This window comes from Prinia subflava, chromosome Z (genome assembly GCF_021018805.1).
Source record: "Prinia subflava isolate CZ2003 ecotype Zambia chromosome Z, Cam_Psub_1.2, whole genome shotgun sequence".
Classification (NCBI taxonomy): domain Eukaryota; kingdom Metazoa; phylum Chordata; class Aves; order Passeriformes; family Cisticolidae; genus Prinia; species Prinia subflava.
The window spans coordinates 81,354,686-81,373,457 of NC_086283.1; the positions used below are offsets into that span (position 1 = coordinate 81,354,686).

General features: G+C 43.8%; 2 protein-coding genes across 6 annotated transcripts in view; one reads left to right on the top strand and one right to left on the bottom strand.

Annotated features, from left to right (window-relative positions):
• Positions 1-6,126, bottom strand: part of DCAF12 (DDB1 and CUL4 associated factor 12) — a 30,816-nt gene extending 24,690 nt beyond the window's left edge. The window contains exons 1-2 of the mRNA XM_063421843.1: positions 5,890-6,126; positions 4,717-4,971 (exon numbers count right to left, since the gene is read on the bottom strand). Coding sequence (XP_063277913.1) covers positions 4,717-4,971; positions 5,890-5,970 — 336 coding nt within the window. The 5' untranslated portion in view covers positions 5,971-6,126. The remainder of the gene's footprint in view (positions 1-4,716; positions 4,972-5,889) is intronic.
• Positions 6,127-8,620: 2,494 nt separating this feature from the next.
• UBAP1 (ubiquitin associated protein 1) overlaps positions 8,621-18,772 on the top strand; it is a 32,903-nt gene continuing 22,751 nt past the window's right edge. For 2 of the 5 annotated variants that reach the window (XM_063421474.1, XM_063421476.1), the window contains exon 1: positions 8,623-8,757. The gene's annotated coding sequence lies outside the window, so the exon portion shown is untranslated. Of the gene's footprint in view, positions 8,758-18,772 lie in introns of all 5 variants that reach the window. The other 3 variants (XM_063421478.1, XM_063421475.1, XM_063421477.1) reach the window with 3 other exon arrangements.

Sequence of the window (18,772 nt, forward strand, 5' to 3'; positions counted from 1 at the left end):
TATGATGTTCCCATGGACCCAACTCCCTCAACCTAGTCCAGGTCCCTCTCCATGGCATTCCATTGCTCAGGCGTGTCAAACACCACTCAGCAAAGTGTTGTCATCAAACTTGCTGAGAGTGCACTTGATTCCTCTGTCTATGCCATTAATGAAGATATCAAAGAACACCGGTCCCAGTATAGATCCGTGAAGGACTCCACTTGTCATAGATATCCACTGGGACTCTGAGACACTGACCACTACGCTCTGGATGTGATTATCCAACCAGTGCCCAACAGCCCATCCATCAAATCCATCTCCCTCCAGTTTAGACAGAAGGATGTTGTGGGGGACCGTGTCAAAGGCTTTACAAAAGTCCAGACAAATGACATCTGTAACCCATTCCTTGTCCACTCCTGCAGTCACAGCATCACAGAAAGTCTCTGCTTTGTCAGGTAGGACTTACCCTTGGTGAAGCCATCCTGGTTGCCTCAATTCACCTCCCTGCTCTCCATGTGCCTCAGCAGAGTTTTAGGAGGAAACCAGATCCCATGATCTTCCCAGGCACAGAGGGGAGGCTGACAGGTCAATAGTTCCTGGAGTCCTTCTTTCTACCTTTTCTCAAGATAGGTACAATGGCTTCCCTTGTCCAGTCACCTGGGACTTCATCTGACTGCCATGACTTTTCAAGTGTGACAGGGAATGGCAACTACATCAGCCACACTAACATGCACTAATCTTAGCACAAAACTTACTCACAGATTATGCAGTAGAGGCAACTCAAATGTATAATGGCTTTACATATCCTTCTTGAAAGGGTCCAAAGCGAAACAATCCACAATATAAAGAAAGCACCTGAGAAGCAAGGAGAGGTAAAGGCAGCCAGCAAGTTGGTTGACTTTGAATTCACATTTCCAGAGGCAAGACCATGAAATCAGGCACTCCACCTTTCTGTGAAGCTCTGAAGCACCACCAGCTAATGGACACAGACTTTGATGTTACTGCATTTGTACAGTCCCAAAATCACATTTATCATTTTTTATTTGCATTTTGCCCTCCCTGTTTAATTTCAGGGGGCTGGGAAACAGCCAACACATGCTGACAGATGGCAAAGGATGAAGAGGTGACTGTTGTCTGCTAGAGGGCATCCCTACAACTCACACCATATTTGGCACAGAAACTACCAGACAGACACAAATATGACATGCAGTTCACAGAAAAGCAAATACTCTTGAGAGAATTAACTAACACCTGGCTATTTGGTCACAGGCTATTGAAAGACATGTGAATGGAGATATCAACTACAGGCATTAGAGGTTTATTTACACCGAGTTTCAGTCCCTGTTCACTGGACTTTGAGCAGAGCTACAAACTGGAAGAGACTTCTCATTCCCCACATGTGATTAGAAATGAGCTGTCATCTCGATGCTTCCTCACATATGCAGAGGCAGAAGACACATTTACTTGCAAAGCAAGGGGAAATCATTTTCCCCAGAGACAGTTCACAGTCACAGACAGAGGAGGAACTTCGCATTGTACTCTCACCACAATCCCTGGACTACAAGACAGGGCTGTAATTGTATGAGATACACAGAACAGACATAGGATCTCTTGCAATGAGTTTAAAGTCTCTAACAGGAAATGGCAGCTGGTGATTTACAGCAGGGCAGCCAAGGCAACACAACAATCTGCTAAAGAGAGAAAATGTTTCAGCCAGGATTCAGAAACCAACCCATGCATGCCTTGGAAAAGCTACCTAAGAAATCTGGAGAGAGCATTCAGAAAGGAAGTTTTGAAATACAAATACATCTATCAGGCTTGCCTGGAAAAGGGGAAAAAACCAAACTAGATTCCAAGCAAATATATTTTCAAGCAACTGGAAACTAATTAGCTTCGTGCATTTAGGGAATTATTTACAGCTCTTTTAGTTTTTCACATTTAATTTTGCACTTAGCAATGGATTATACCCTGAACGTGTACACATAACTAACAGAGCAAAAGAAGCTGAAAAATTATTAAACTTCTTTTTAGATGCTACTTTATTCTTCATAATTTCCTAAAATAGTAAAGAGGAAAAAACCCCTGAAAGATGGGAGCCTTGTGTTCTATGTTTTTGTCTGTCATAAGCTTGTCTCCTACATAAGTCTCCTAAGTTTCTCTATGAAGCCTGAACAGAAGACTGCAGATAACAGACCATGTCTTCTTCTGAGACAGTTTCTTCTACGTATCTTCACAGCATCAATCTTTGGTAATTTAGATACTTATCAGAACACACCCTAAATGTCTGCACCCTCCGACAGTTCCCTGCTCATCCATTTTAATGGGGAAAACATTAAGGAACCCATTGCATGCAAGGTCTAGGAAATGCTTGCAAACAGGAATCCTGGCTCTGCAAAGCCCACGTGAAAAGTCTGGGTGATTTCATTTGAAATGTTAGATGCTTGAATGCTTGTAATAGTTCCCATAATTCTAAATCTGCTAGAAAAAGCATACACCTCTACAGAACACAAATATCTGAAATGTTTGATTTACAGCTGCTCAACTATGAGCACCATGATCCACTGGAGAAGAACAAAGTTATTTCACATTCTGGACTAGTTTTAAGGATAAAAAGTTACTCCACATAATTAAACAAATTATGATCTTCATCAAGAAAGAGTAATTGACAGAGAGCTCCATATTCTCTTCAGTGTTTTTATAGTAACTAGTACTGCCAAGTGACTAAACCCAAACCTCTTCTTCTTATGACAAGAGCAGTGAATCGTCCTGGCACTGCACAGTGAAAGACAACTTATAAAAAAAATGCTAAAAGTACTCAGTGCCACAGTCACACCCTGATTAAAATAACTGCTATAGTTTATATTTTTCTCTTGCATTAACATTAATTAAATGCAACTACAATGCAACAAACCTCGCTGAAGTCAACCAAGGTGTTTTCAATTTACTCCCAAATTGAATGCCACAACTTCAGCATATGAGAATCAGCAAAGGCATTTTTCTTTAATAGTTTACTCACTCAGGAGATGAGAGAGAAAAATCTCATAATTACAGTGTAGAGTTTAACGCTTTACTTGTTCAAATGTGAGCACAAAGCAAACAAGGTACAGCTATTACAGCACTAATAATTCCTATGATCTTTCACAATGCTGCAGGGACTTCTTTGGCAATCACTCTGTTTTGCTTAATGACAGAGAAGGTCCGTCTCTAACATTAAGTCTGGCTGTGGACAAACACCCTCGGTTGCAGCACGTGCAAAGGGAACAACAATACTGCTGAATCTCTCTTCAGCTCCATGATTGTTTGGTCCCAATTTTTGGTGAGTTAACAACCCTCTCGCCCACTTATCTTTGCTGCAGATGCACTGGAGCTACAAAAGTTACAGAACACAGCAAAGTCATTGCAACTCTGTAAAACATACAGTCATCTTGCTAGAGTAAGCAAGACTTTTAGGAGATTCTGTTTCAGCAGGAGTTTGTCTCCTGTGTAAGCAGCTCTACAACCACAACCAGTGCTGGCTACTGACTGGCTGAGGAGACGAACATATGTGGAGAAAGTAGGCAGAGAGATTCTATTTTGAGCTTATTGCTGTTAAAAGATTGTTTTGTTTATACAGTTAAGCCCTGCTTCTTAAGAGCTACTGCATAAAAGCCTTCCCCTGTGCAACTGTGAATAATAACAGAACATCTCAAAATGTTCCATCAATAGAAATGGAGAAAAAACAGCTCACTGTCCCTTGCTGGTCAGACCACTGAGCGTGGCTTTGGCACAGAAAGATGTTGAGGCAAAGAAGCAATTCCAGCAACTGATATGCTGTGAGAACTAAGAGCTGCTTTATCCATGCATTCATTCCTTGTAACACTTGATTCCCTTCTGTGGCACCAACTAACCTGCAATTTAGGATTTTGCATTAATTCAATCACAACTCCATGCATGAAATTGCAACCTCAACCAACAGATTTGGGCTACTAACTCTTGGTGGAGATAATATTACCTAAGAAATATGATCTCTTCCATTTCCTAATGCCACAGGACACTACTTTAATATTCCCCTGAAAACATCACTTCAAGAAGCTGAGGAGCTTTTAGGTTTTGTAGAAGCATGTAAAGATATATAAACCGGAGAAGCTATTTGAACACTGGAGACTGTTTTAGAGTGAAAACTTATAAGTCAACAAGCAAAGAATAACACTGAAGATCTGCAATTACTTTTTTTAAACTCAGAATTCGTGGCTGCTCTGACAAATACCTGGAATTTAGCCACGGTTTTAGAACAACTTTTAAAAGCCATCAGCACAGAACCATATGTAAAACCAAACTGTGTAAGATTGAGCATAACAGAAAAAAGGAACCTTAGCAGCAAGTTCAGCCAAACACTGACAGCCACCATTAGAGACGCTAATAGCTGTCTATTAGCTTCTCATCTGCACGACAAAAGGAAAGATCCAATCCCACTGTTGCTCCTCATCCGCAACCAGGAGTAAATCACTCTGTACAAATCACATAGATGCTTGGGGAAGGTGCCACGATGGAGCTTACAGAGCCACATTTTCAGATGAGAATAGATCATCCTTAAGCATTGCTTTCATTCAAAGTTAATTGGACGTGATTTTAACTCCAGTCCTAATTCCTAATGTTTTTCCTGGCCATCCATATACTTTGATTATTATAAGCATCATTTGAGGGTGGAGGTGGAATAATTAACAGAGGAAAGGGAAAACAGTGAGAGATGACACTCACCGTGTTGCATTTTGTCCCACACACGACTTGTCGGTGGTTCAGCCACTGGGAAGCAAACACTTTATTGAGTGTTCCAAGGTGAAATTCCCTCTCCTTCAGGAGGCTGGGGAGCTGCTGGGCCGCATATCCATGCAACAAGCGGTGGTAGCTGGACTCATTCTGCATCCGGACCTCTCTCCCTTTCACGTAGTACACCAGAGACCTTTTCACCGGAGGGAGCCTTTTCCTTTTGTGAACCGAGTGATCCCACCCGTACTGTGGATAACAAAGTTGAACACTGGATAAAGCAACTAAAACAAACGTTAGGACACCACCCTTTCAAATTTAACGATATTTCCAGCAAAACCCTGAAGCCTTACAAATCACCCATGGAATACCGCGCACGGAAATTAACTCGGGAATGCTGATAGAACCTTTAGCAGCGTGAAATTAAACATAAATATCTGCTAAAGGATTAACACGGCGGTGACATAACGACAGTTCGTGGCGGTTCGACACCGCTGGCACGCCAAACGCTCACGGGAAGGAGCGGAGCGCTTGGAACGGGAAAGGGACAGCGCCGATAGCTCTCGCCCCCAGTTTGGCAGGCGTAGGAGTGACACCCAGGTGGCTCCCCGATACCGACCACGGCGCTCGGCCTCCTCCGACCGGGCCAGAGCCACCCAGCCATCATCACCGCACGGCAGCGACCGGCGAACGGCCGCACCCAACGGGGCACCGCGAGCCCCGGGGCGCGGGGAAAAAGGGGGGGACTGACCCTGGCACCAGGGGCTCCTCCTCCCCGGTGACCCTGGCACCAGGGGCTCCTCCTCCCCGGTGACCCTGGGACCAGGGGCTCCTCCTCCCCGGTGACCCTGGGACTTGGGGGCTGCCCCTCTTTAGGTGACACTGAGACCGGGGCTGTCCCTCCTCAGGTGACACCGAGACCGGGGCTGTCTCTCCCCAGGTGACACCGAGACTGGGGTTTCTCATCCCTGGCTACCACCGGGACCGCGGCTGCCCCTCCCCAGGATCCTCCACCCCCCAAGACACCTTCCTTCCGCAACACCCGGAGAGGGTCACCCCCTTCCTTCCTGGGACCGGCACGTCCGCCCCGCCCCGGGACCAGCGCTTCTCCCCCTTCTCACCACCGCGAACAAGCGCTTCTCCCCCAACCCCACCCTCACCCCTTACCTGCTCCCCCTGGAGTCCCCCGGTCCCCGCGGCGGCAGCCGCCGCCGCTTTCCGCTTCCTGCTAACTGTTTTCCGAGCCATAGTAGAAGGATGAAGAGGATGTAGACGAGGAGCGGCCCCACATGGAGCGGGACAGGGCGGTTCCGGGCATATGGAGCGGGACCGGGCCCAGGCTCTGTCCCTCAGGCCCCGCCGGCCGCACCTCACGGCATTTTACAACACCACGGGGTTTAGGTTTGGTGTTTTTTTTCTCTCCTCTCCCTTTTACGACACTCACGTCGCAGCTTTGCGGCGGCGGTTTCCGCCCCGCCCGAGTGCTCTGTTGCCTAGCAACCGGACCGCATGCTGGCTTCTCACCATCTGCTGTTGCCATGGCAGCGAAACCAGTGTAGTGAGGGTGTGGCGCCGCCTAGCGGCGGGATGGGCTCGGTACAAGGTGGGCGTTTGGGAATCCCTCACAGGAAACGGAGATTTTCCCAAGCCCTTCGTGTTTGGTCAGACTGTCAGCGCCCCAGGAAAGCCGAGACACTTGTGTCCAACCAGTCTGTCAATCACAGAATCGCAGAATCTGTTAGGCTGGAAAAGACCTGTAAGCTCACCCAGTCCAACCCATGAGTGAACACCACCCTGTCAACCAGACCATAACACTGAGTGCCAAGTCCAGTCTTTCCCTTCAGATCTCCACAACGGTGACTTCTCCATAGCCCTGAGCAGCTCATTGTCTAATGTCTAATGTCTAATCACCTGTTCTGTGAAGAAATTCTTCCTAATGTCCAACTCTTCACTGAGCAGTCCACTGGATAAGAAGGTGGTTCAACTGACTTATTCAGGGTCACATGGAAACACAAAAACCCCTTTGAGGGTTTCCACACTTTTAGCTGGTCTCTTGGCACCTCAGGAAAGATCCAGGAATGCATTCCAAAAGTATTAGAGAGACCCTCCCCCAGGCCTCCACAGTTGACTATTTTAGCCACTGTTAATGTTCTTGAAGGACTCACACCTTGAAGGACAGTTTACAGAATAATAACCTTTTATTAATGCAACAGAAAACTGTGACACATTAAGGTGCAAATATTGCTGGTGAAAGTATCTGGCTGCAAAAACATATTGAGAGCAATCGAGATAAACAATCACCATACATACAGTACATTTCTTACAGTTCAGCCTGCTCAATCGGTCAGTCCCAGAAGTTACAGTGGAACCTTTCCCTCTTCTCATTTTCACACTAACTTGAGTAACTCTAGTCATACATCATGTTCAGTGTGGGGTGGTTGTACCTTGGAGGTGGGTAATATCAGTGTCACACCTAAGGTAGCTTCTGAGGTGGAGGTGGGCATTTGTGATCTGACACAGTAGTTGGCTCAACATCACAGCATCTCCTTTTTCCTCTTGGTTTTTAGCTGTCATACCGTCACATTGTTGCCAGGATTTCAACACAGCCTGGCCTTGGTGTCTCCACTCTGCTCCACCCTCCCTTCAGTCCCCTTTAGCACTGATTGTGTGTGGGAAGTTCGGCATGACCACATCCCATCCAGGGAGTTGCAACTGCACTTCACCCTCTGTTTTCTGTACTGTTACAACTTCTGTTAGGATGAAAATATAACTCCTCGGTTTTCTCTGATTGTACCCCCAGTCATTTTCCCACACATTCCACCTGAGAAATCACTTGCTGCTGGGGAATTAAAGAGATAACATTGTATTTGCATTTCATTGCACCCTTTTGACACCTATGTGGAAGGATGAGAACTTATTCTGATGTCCACATGGCTCAGGCAGTCTTTTTCTATGATTTCAGAGGCAAAGCTTCATGTGATCAGCAATTGCTACTTGCCAGTAGTATTGCAGAGTAGAGAAACACAGAAAATGAGTGATATGCAGACAGGCTTTAAGAAAAAGCCACCTTCTGACCACCTGGTATCTGATGGTGCCTCAAGTCATATGGAATCAGTATACATTTTCCTGATACATCGTTTTTATGACCTTTATTCTGTGTTTTCATCCAACCAACCCCAAAGACAAGGGTGTCGTAAGAAGCCATACTGAAAAAGAACCTATTGAAGAACCTGTCAGGTTTTCCAGTTTCCTCTGAGGATACAAGCCGTAATTCCAGTTTGGCCGTTTTCGGTCATGATTTACCATGACTAACTCCCTTCTCCATATCCTCCCTCCCATACACCATTTACCATGCCCATTTTAGACAAAACTTCTCCATTTCGGAACAAGGACCGCTCAAAAGGCTGAAAATGCAGCGGGAATGTCCCCTGCGCTCCTCGGGAGGGTGAGGTGGCCGTGGCTGCTGAGGGAAGCGGCTGAAAGGTGTGGGATGAAATGGTCTCTCTGTGTCCCACTCACCACCTTCATCCAGCGCCCTGGGGAGCCCTGGCACGATGCACGGCTGGGAGAGGGGCAGGAGGCGCTGGAGGAGCTCTCGGGCAGGGCAGGAGCTGCGGACAGACCCGCGGGCAGCATAGGGACAGAAGCAGAGACTGGAGCTGGCAAAAGGATAGTGCCAGAGACGGGGCAGGGACACAGATAGCACTGGGAACGGGACAGGGGCAGGGTCAGCGGCTGGCGAAGGCAGGCCACAGCGACACGGACACGGACCACACACGAACCCTCTGCCACCCTGCCCCGCCCCGGGGAGAGGCGTGGCCCCGCGCTCGCCCCGCCCTTTCCCTGTTGTGGTGACGTCACCTTCCGCCGCTCCCGATTGGCCCGGCGGGCGCCGGTAACGTCACGGTGTGACGCCATCCCGCCGGCGGGGCTCAGACAAGATGGTGTCGCCCGGGTCCGCCGGCGCCGAGCGGGGCCCGTAGGGACGGCGGGCGGTGACCGCGGGACAGCGGGGCCGGGGGCCGCAGGCCGCAGGTACCGGGCGAGACTGGGGGGACGCAGATACTGGCTGGGGCAGCGGCGCTGGGGCGCCGCAGGTAGGGGCGGGGACCGCGGGGTCTATAGGTACCGGGCGAGGGCAGTTGGGTACGAACTGCGCCCTTCCTCTTCTCCGGGGATGGGGAGCCTCCGTTCCCGCTCGATAGAGCCGCTGTGAGGTGCCAGCACTCGGCCCCGGGCTGGACTCGCGGAGGAAGGTGGGGTGACGCTCCTGTCTCACAGGCTCCTGTGTTCCAGCAGTTTCCGGGACTGCTGGAGTCAGGGGAATGTTTTTCTGCCTAGTAACCTCCGCTGAGTTTGCCCTTAATAAGTTTGCCCGGTGGCTGTTGAAATCCGAGTAAGCTGTTGGTGTCCGTGATGTTCGGAAGTGCCTCCTCGCAGTAACTAAATCCGTGAAGCACCAAAACAAACCTCTGATTTTCTTTGGGGGGTGTGATATGGGTCTGGTCTGCCTTTAGGTCTCTTGTTATTTTTTGCTTCTTGTGCTGCGCAAATCATAATGCTCATCTTCCCTGTGCTACTTGTGACTTTAAAGTTCTGCTAAATCACGCAGTATTCACTCTTTGGCTCCATCTCCTTGTAGGCTAAAGATCCAATCTTTATTTCATGGATTATAGCTCTGCAATTCTCTTTTTGTGCTTATCACCTATTTCTGGACCTTTTCCAGATTACTATTCTGCTTTTGACTAGATCTTTCTCAGAGTTTGAGATACAAACATCCCATGGATGTATACGCTGATGTAAGAATACTTCAGATCAGTTGTTTCTAACTTCCCGATAATGCTTTGTGTTCTCTTCAGCTCAGTGTGTACTAGAAGTAAGACATTTAGTGCATTTATTTATTTATTTATTTTTAGTATGGTTCAAGGGCTATCTTCCTGTGTTTTGGTAGCTCAAAAGTGATCCTACTAAAAGGAAGGTTAGGTTTGCTTTTTTGTTGTTGGGGGTTTTTTTTGCCCTTTTTTTATTGTTGTTGTTGTTTTTTGCTTTTTGGTTTTTGTTTGTTTGTTTTGTTTTTTTTAATTTGTGACAATAGATGGAAATGAATAGCCAGCTCATCAACTGTTTTTATTCCCCACGCCATTAAAAATTCCAAACAAGCGAAAAAAAACTAGTCAGAGAAAGATGTTACGACACCGGTGTTGTCTCATTAGAGAGGAGATCAGCATGTGGACTCTGGCACTTTGCTGTGGAACTAATATAGCTGCCATCTCGGACCTGGTAAAATGTATTCATGTTGGATTTAAGCACTTCGAGGTCGATATTCCTGCATGACTCACTTTTGAAAGCGAATGTTGCCAAACTAAGGGGCAACTGAGTTGTGTTTGATGTATTTTCAGCGAGTGTGGTACTGATGGGAGGCTTGCTGCATCCCACAGTGTTAAGAGACTGAGAGGCTTTTCTGGGATCTTGGTGAGGGGGATCTCACCCCTACTCCAGCTGTGATCCAGGATGTTGAGGAAAAAGAGGAAGTGCTGCAGTTAGCCAGACCTCTTCCTCACCTTCCCTTATCAGCCTTGGAGCATGGGACTTTTTGCCCCTCTGCAGGCACTCCTGCAGCTGCTGGTTTCCTGGCATTTTTCAGGCAAGAGTGGGGAAAAATCCGTTTTGGCCTCCTTCCGTTTTTTCTCCACAGGGAAAATCTGTGTAGCAGCCCCAGGCAGTATGGTGGGCTGAGGTGCTCCCCGTGGCAGCAGCATGGGGAATGTTTTGAGGCGTGTGCGGGGTGGTGTTGGGTTACAGCACCAGGCAGAATTGCTGCTCAATGACTTCAGTTTCCTATACACACAGAGCTGTAGTTTAGAAGTGCCAGTGGTTCTTAAGGTTACCCTTGCCACTGGGTGGCTTGAAACTTTTAAGGCCAAAACCTTAATTCTAAGGGCAGGGAGACGAGTAAGTTTGTAGATTTTAAACAGCTTTTGCCAGATTTGTCTCATTTCGTCTCAGAAACAAAACTGGAAATAATGGTCCTTTCCTTGCCTCACCACCTGTACTTTGCCTGCACTTTGATATCTCCTTTTGTTTTTTGGATTTTTTTCTTGTGCATGCGCTATCGAACAAAGGAGTCAGGGAAGAAGTTGCTGCTACTAAACTGCTGTTCAAGTGTGAGCTGAAACAAAGGGACATGAAACTTTAAAGAGAAAACCAAGAAACTCTCAGATCTAAGATATGTGACTCAATAAGTGTTAGTTTCTGTTGGTGAAGAGAACTTAAATTTTCAGAATATTCAAAGAGTATACTGGTCAGCTGGGAGATTTCCTGTATAGTTTATGCTGATGGATAGAAAAATTGTAATGATGAAAAATTATTGAAAATGCATGGAAGAGCTTCATCTCTGTTATTCACATGATGTTTTGTTATCCTTGAAACAAAAACCCATAAGTGACAGAATGGAGTCAGGTTTCTGGACCAATCCAGCCTCATCTGTCACACTATGACAGCCAGGGCTGTTTTGGCTGGTGCTGGTGGCAGAAGTGCTGTAATGACACAGAAGGCATCACCTTACTCATCTTCCTTTTTAATTTGTGTAAGCTTATGGTTTCCTGTTGCTTTCACAAGCTCTAGAGGATGATAATTTTGTTGTGCAATGTAGTTAATTGATAATTGTTGTCCATATCCAGTCTCTGTGTCATGAGTTTTTAACAGCAGTCTGTTCCCATATTTTACAGTTTATGCTGGGACAAATATTTTGATAAATTGGTCTGTGAGAAATTTAGCTTTCCTTATTACACAGAACTTCTGTCCATCCTTCTCTAGTGTGTTGTTTCTAGCATAATCACTCTCTGTCTTTTCGATCATGAATTCCAGAGTTTTAGCTGTCATTTTACAAGGATCTCTACCTAAGGGCATGATTATCTTTTTAAAATTGATCAGTGCAATTGAGATCAATGTCATTGTAAGAGACATCGTTAGTAGAGCCATATTTGGAAAGCTCTGAAGCTGTTTGTGAAAACAGTTCTTTGAAGGAAAGCAAAGAGAGGTTGTTTACAATTTATAAATAGTTTTCTTGTTTGAAAAAGTAGGTCTTCTAGGATGCATGAAAAGTTGGTTTCTCATCCCAGCATTGTGTGTGCTTAAGCTGATAACTGGGAAGGCCAGGCTATTGATCTTGCAGCACATACCACTCTGCAATCTGCCCTTGGGATTAGTGTAGTTGATCGATACAAGCCTGAGCTCACAGTTGTGTGTTAACTACTTAGGTAGGTAATCCTCTCTGGTATGCAAGTGCATTACTTAATGCTTTGACCCTCTGACTTGGTTTGAATAAGCTCATGTTCTGTGTCCCTAATGACCTTTTGCCGTTAGTCAAGTCTTGTGCTGAGGTCTCCATCAGAACCTGAGCAGTGGGGGCTTTCCCTCTTATTAGATTTATTCCAAATCCTTTTGTGCAAAGGCATTTTTCTTAAATGTTAGGAAATGCTGTGAATGGGATACTTTTAAAGGACAGACTATATGCCCAGATTTGGTTTAGTTTGGGGTTTTTTTAATTTTTTAATTTTAAATTTGAAAGCTACAAGGTCTTTCCAGAATCCCTTAAGCTTGCAATGTACTTGAAACACAGAATTATATCAAAAGAGGAAAACACTATTATTGCTCTAACTTAGGCTTAAATCTTCTAGAAGGAAAGCAGATTGGTTCAAAATGCCATGTTGCATTAGTAGTATTAGAGTTTATAGTCGACTGAGCTTATATTATCTCAGCTGCATCTTGTGTTAGAAACTCTTACACGAGAGTAACATTTTAAATCAGAAGGCGGTGAGTCCTATCCAAGATATAGTCAGTTCTTAATCTGGAGGATGATCTGCATATGAATACAATTCATGTATTTAGCTGTTGATGGTTGGTCTAGTGGAAAGTAGTAGTAAAGAGTTGTGAGCTTTTGTCTGGGCTGTGTTGTGAGCTCAGCATTTTTGGTAACTACCTACCAGATTATGTGAAAGATTTTATTTTTAAGCCCATTCCTTATGTATACGTTTGTGCTTGCACCATTTGTCATCTCTAGGATAGCAGCAGAGGAAGCCATGACTGAAATGACTGATGAGATTTATTCCCTGGTTTTGGGAGGGTGTGTTTCAAAGGGTGCCTGCTGTGTCATGGTTTAGCCCTGTGCCTAGTTTAGACCCAAGGAAGTGCTTGGGTGTTCAGTTTGGTAGACCTCATCAATTCTGAGCGCTAAAATAAAACTAGATTCCTAGTTTATTAACACTCTCCGAAGTACTTGTAAAACTTCAAATGTTTCCTTCAGTGATATGGCAAAGCCACACTGGGTTCCACCCTAATGGCTAATACCATCATGTGGTATCCTTGCATAGTAGTGTGTAATAATTTGATGTAGAAATATAGAAGACACATGTAGTAGGGAAGGGACTTTTGAATAAAAGCACCATTAATCATCTGGGTTAAAACTGTGTTTGATGAAAAGGGGTAGAAAAACTTTATGCTGCACAGCCTCTGAGAAAAGAATGTGTTCTTAATCTTTTAATTAAGTATTATGGCACCACAATCAGTTCGTTAACTGTTTGACTTCTTGGTAGAAAACAGGTGAAGGATTATTGAGTTTCATTTTGCTTGCTGTGTTTGTAACAATATACAAAAGAACTGCTTCCAGAAAGTACCTTTATATTCTTTATTAAGAAAAGGGGAGAAAAAGTATCTGTAGTTACAGGCTTCATTCCTGCTTTGGGGAGGGAGCCTAATCCATGTTTTCTATTTACTTATGTGAAAGTAAATACTTAGTAATTTAATGCCTCTTTTGCAAAGAAAATCCAAGGAAAGACAGTAAAAGCCTTGTTGTTTTGACTAACGCTGTTGAATATTTCTGAATTTGTATGCAAAGGGAGAGCTATCAAATTCAAGTGTGAATATAAAAGTAATACTGTTATGGTCTGTAATCTCATCTATGTGAAGGTCTTCAACTGGAAAAGCCTTAATAAATGCAACTTACAGAATCCGCAGCTGTATTGTAAGATGAAAGATAAGGAAAGCAAAGGTGAAGAACTTGGTTTTAGCATGGATGGCATGGTGGTCTGAGCTGCTTTTGAAGTTGGAGATAGACTCTGGAAGCTGTTGGCAGAATGACTGTGATGGCTGTTTTTGTGACGCGGTAATGTCACCCTGTTCATACTGTGCTGCCATATTGCATACGCAGTTATTGTGCAGTTCTGAAGGTCTGCCTGTCTCTGGAGATGTTCTGTATGTGTTAGGATGTTGGGGATGAACACATGAAATGTAACCATGTTTAGTGCAGGGGATCTGGCTGTACTCTGGATAAATCGGTTCTACCAAGTAATGGAAAGGATTTCTCACTTTCTCTTAATGCTGGGAGAGATGATGTGTATCCATTTTACACTAGCCTTCATTCAAGGCAAATTTCTCCTCTAATTTGAGGTTCCTGCAAGAATCTGAATGTGATACTCATGTTCTGTTGTTAGGCAGCACTGGATTAATTTTCTAAGGTAAGATGGATTGAATCAGACATATGGATTATGAGAGGGGCTGGCTGGGACTGGTTCTCAGGTAACAGGAGAAAATCAGCTCAGAGGAGGAATGATCAGCCCACAGTATTGTCACTTGGCTTGCTAAAAAAGGAATCATCTTGCTGCCATGTCATGGTTGTTATGATAGTCCAGTGAGAGAGATCTCTGTGCTGTCAGCAGTCCTGTGTTCTTGCCTTAACTGTTTGGAGAGGACAAGCTGTGGGATGACCCTTGTGTGGTCATGGAGCAACTTCACCCAGCAACATGCTCTGATCTAGTTATAAAACAAAGTAAGGCTAGATTGCTGAAGCTGAGTCAGATCTGTCAAAATGTCCTGAGAAAATTAAGCTAATGCATCTCTGAAGGTTTATTTTTGCACATAAAATTAGCTATTTCTGTTTAGTTATGCATTGTGTTCATTCATTTAAGTGTTCTGGGGCTTGCATTTATTACTGTATCTGCTGAAGAACTTCCTGATGTGCAGGGAAAAAGTTTATACTACCAAGTGAGACAGGGTATATAGTATATAACAAAATTACAGACTTAAATTAATTGGAAGTAGTAACTTAAAATTAAAGTTTGGACTAGACCAAATTTCATATTCAAATCTGAATTGCATCCTTGGGGCTTTTATAGTGAAGTGAAAAAGACTGAATAGGAGTAATTTAGTAGGGAATAGGTTCTAAACTTGCAAGACTGTGGTGAGATTCCTGGGGTAGCTGTGGGTTTGGGATTTGGGAAACACAGGTTGTGTTCTGACTTTGCTACTGGCTGAGCTGGATGACTGTGGGCAAACTGCTTCAGCTTTTTGCCTTATTCCTCATACCTGCAAAACAGGGACAGTTTCACTGCTGGTTAAGTGCCTTGACATGTATTCTGGAGTCTCATGTAAGAGATGCACAGTGCTGAGGGTATAAGGGAATTTCAGCAAGACTACTTTCCCCTCAGGGGAAAGAAAATTAATGAGAAGCGTGTAATTCCTGGCATTATAAATATCCTGTAGGTATCTACATTTCATCTGAAAGCAGTGTCTTTCCTTCCCTTTGGTTTCTTTTCTATTTTCCATTCCACTTGAGCACTGAAAGTTCAGTATCCATATGCCCTTACTGTTGAGGGGCTTGTAAGTGTGTGTGTGTGTCTGTCTCTCCTACTACCTTGCAAGTCTGTGGATTTTGCTCTGTGCAAAACGAGCAAAAAGTTCACTCTCTAAGTGCAGACTTTGACACTACTCCTTAAACTTACCTGCCCAAACATTAACTGCAAGTAGGGTTGCAGTGCTGGGAGGGCAGATTTGTTGTCTTACACAGAGGGAAAGCACACCCCTTCAGTTTGCCTTAAGAGAGGACATTTAAATCTTAAAGCTCATTTTAAATAGCAGCAGTAGGAATTGCGGTAGGTGGGTGAGGAGATTATTTTGTGATGCATAAGGATCTACTGAGTACTTTGTGTGAATGTGGCAGGGAGGGAGGAGTGACACTTGTGGTATAGAAAGGCTTTCTGAAGCAGTATGTGAAGGTGAGTGAAGCAGCTGGAGCATCCTTGAAAGATACATCTCAGGGATTGAGTAGTTGCTCTGCTTTCCCTCTTGGGGAGTGGAGATTGTCTGCATGTTTGTGTATCTTCACTGCTAGTAACCTCAGTTGTAGAGGTTGCACACAAAGAGTAAACCTTGTTTAAGAGATGTACAGTCTCTCCTTGGTTTTTCCCTCTTGCTTGTAGCTTCCATTCCTGAATTTTTCAGTCTGTAGTTGGATTACAGGCTGAACCATATTTCCATTTAAGCAGCCCCTAATAGAAGGGTATTTGCCATTTGAGAACTACAAAATAAAGAGATTGCAAGGAATTAATTGTTTCAGAAGTATAGTCAGTGTGAGTATCACCAGTTTGCTGAGCTGTTCAAGTGTCTGCTGCTGTTTTTGTATACAGAGGGTTTTTTTCTGATAGCTGGTAGTGATGTTTATGTTACTATATTTTTTTAAAGGGCGGAACATCATCTATGTACCAGTTCCAGCCTCCTCTAAAGTTCAAAAGCCATTGCAAGAAATAATTAAGAAGATAGTATTCATTTTAAATCAGTTTCCTGCTCTTAATGCTCTGGTATGTGCCAGTTCCTTGTTAAGTGAAACAAGTGAACTTTTTTCATTTAAAAACATGACTTCTGGTAGTGAAATTTAATTTGGTGCTGTCTGTTCATAGTATTTCCTGTCTAGCTCATCTTGTTAATTCAGTCATTCAGTCCTGTTTGGACTGAGTGGGAAGACTTGAAAGCAGATTGACTGATACTATGCCTAGAGGTGAAACAAGATTGGTTTTTAGGCATTACTGCAATGAGACCATCTTTTCACTTGCTTGGTACATTTTTTGAATTTCAGTTTGACTCCTTAATTCTGTTGAGTTGGTCATGTAAGGAGTATGTCCCTGATGAGGCCTCAGTTCAGTGAACATGTAACAGTAGCTGGAATGTTCATGAGCAGTGATAAGGGTTTGTTTTCTTCCTGGTCTTTTAGTTTCATCCTTCAGTGTAGCAAAACCTGGCATTTTTTCAAATGTGTACTTCAGATGCTTATTTTCTTGTCTCAGTCTTGATAAAATGGGTTAGATGAAGACAGATGCCTGTTGGCTAAACAGGAGTGACATGTGAATTAAGGACAAAATGAGTTGGCATTGAAAGCTGAGACTGTACTGATGACATCGATGCCTTGGGAAGGCTAACCTGGAACAGAGACTAAACAGAGCTAAGAGAATAAAGTAGATATTTTTTAAAAGGCCTTTAAGGGTACACCTTGGGCAGTACAAGAGCCTGGTCAGGGCTACACCCAAGGTGGACCAGAAATGGTCACAAAATGGACGACTGGTCACAAGGTCTAGCGTTTTCATAAGTTTTGGTCTATTTGCATACTGGGGTTAATTACCTGATTACAGCTTCAGACTGTTTCTTGTTTTCTCTCTTCAGTCTACCGTTGTTTATGCTTTCGGACCTGAAGACTTGTAACAGTTGTCCTTGGTCTCCATCTGGGAAAAAATTTGTCAGCCTACTCTGTGAAGGGAGCCTACTCTGTTAGTAAAACACTTAGTATGAGGCTCAGAACTACACACCTAGGCAGCACAGAATCTGAAAAACATGAAAGCTAAAACTTAAAGCATCAACATGATGGTGTATTGGGGAAATTCATAAACCCCAGAAAAAGTCGAATAAGCTTGTGAAGAATGCCATACCCATGGTACCTAGAATGCAACTCAGGTTTCTCACATTAGCAGGTGAAGATAAAGGTAAAAGGTAAAGGTAAAACCTCAGTGAGGTATGTTTTGAAAATCAGTGAGATTTAAGATGCTGTGAGCTTATGTTGTCACTTCACAAAAGAGTGTTTTGGAGACCACACTTTTCCAGGTGTCCTGTGACCTGCTCTTAGTTGCTTCAGGAGTATAAAGTGTTTAGGACTCTTCCTTCCATGTATCTCAGAGTCTGTATTTGGAAAAAGATTAATTTATGGTGGATTGGAGTGTTTCCTGGAAAATGGCAACACTCAAAGATGAAACTGAAAAGGAGGAAGATTGAGATTGAACATAAAGAAGAAATGAAGGTGGTGAGGTGCCCTGGGAAGCTGTGGATAACTCATCCCTCCAGGTGTTCTAGGACGGCTGGGTGGGGCTTTGAGCAACCTGATCGAAAAAAAGATACCATTGCCTGTGACAGAGTGTGTGGATGACATGATCTTTGAAGGTCCCTTCAAACCCAAAACATTTCATGACTGAATCAAGTGAGTTTGCAGGGAATTTATATTCTTAGCTCTTTTTATATTCTTTGGCTCTTTTAAGAGCCAAAGAGAGAGAAATAGATGTATTAGTGGGAAACAGGGACATCAGATGGCAGAAATAGTTTAACAAGTTTTAAAACATCATGTTTTAACCACATGGTAGGAGAGATCCCAGGAGTGGGAGAAGGCTGTTGTTGACCTGATGTGTATTCAAGCTGCTTGGGCCGAGTGTCCAGTCAGGATCTGAAGCAGTGGCTCCCATGCCGAGTATCAGTGTTTCAGCCTGCTTGCTTCAGGACAGGCAGGGTTGTTTGGAGGTGGAATAGTTAATGTAACAGGTTATTTTTTTCCATCACTACCTCACTGATTTTTGCTGGGAAAATATTAAATGTGTGGTAAGAGTGGGTAGTGCATGTTACCCAATTATAAAAGGAAAAATTGATGCACTATAGTAGTATAAGATTGTTCTTATTATACTTGTACAGTGCAAGATGTGCATCTCTTGGCTGAGATCCAATACATGGAATTACAAGTGATATTTGACCTGCTGGCTGATTTTATTTTTCCATTTAAAAACTTTGGCCAACTTTTCTTTAGTCTGCTTTGCTAAAGTAATTGCATTTACATAGTCAGTTAATTGTTGTATTTAAATTAGGTTCTGGTTAATAAATAAATATTGAAAATATTATTGAATACAAATTGCTTTATTTACCAAAATAGTTTGAGTTTTTGTGTTGGTATTGGGAGAAGGCCCTGGTA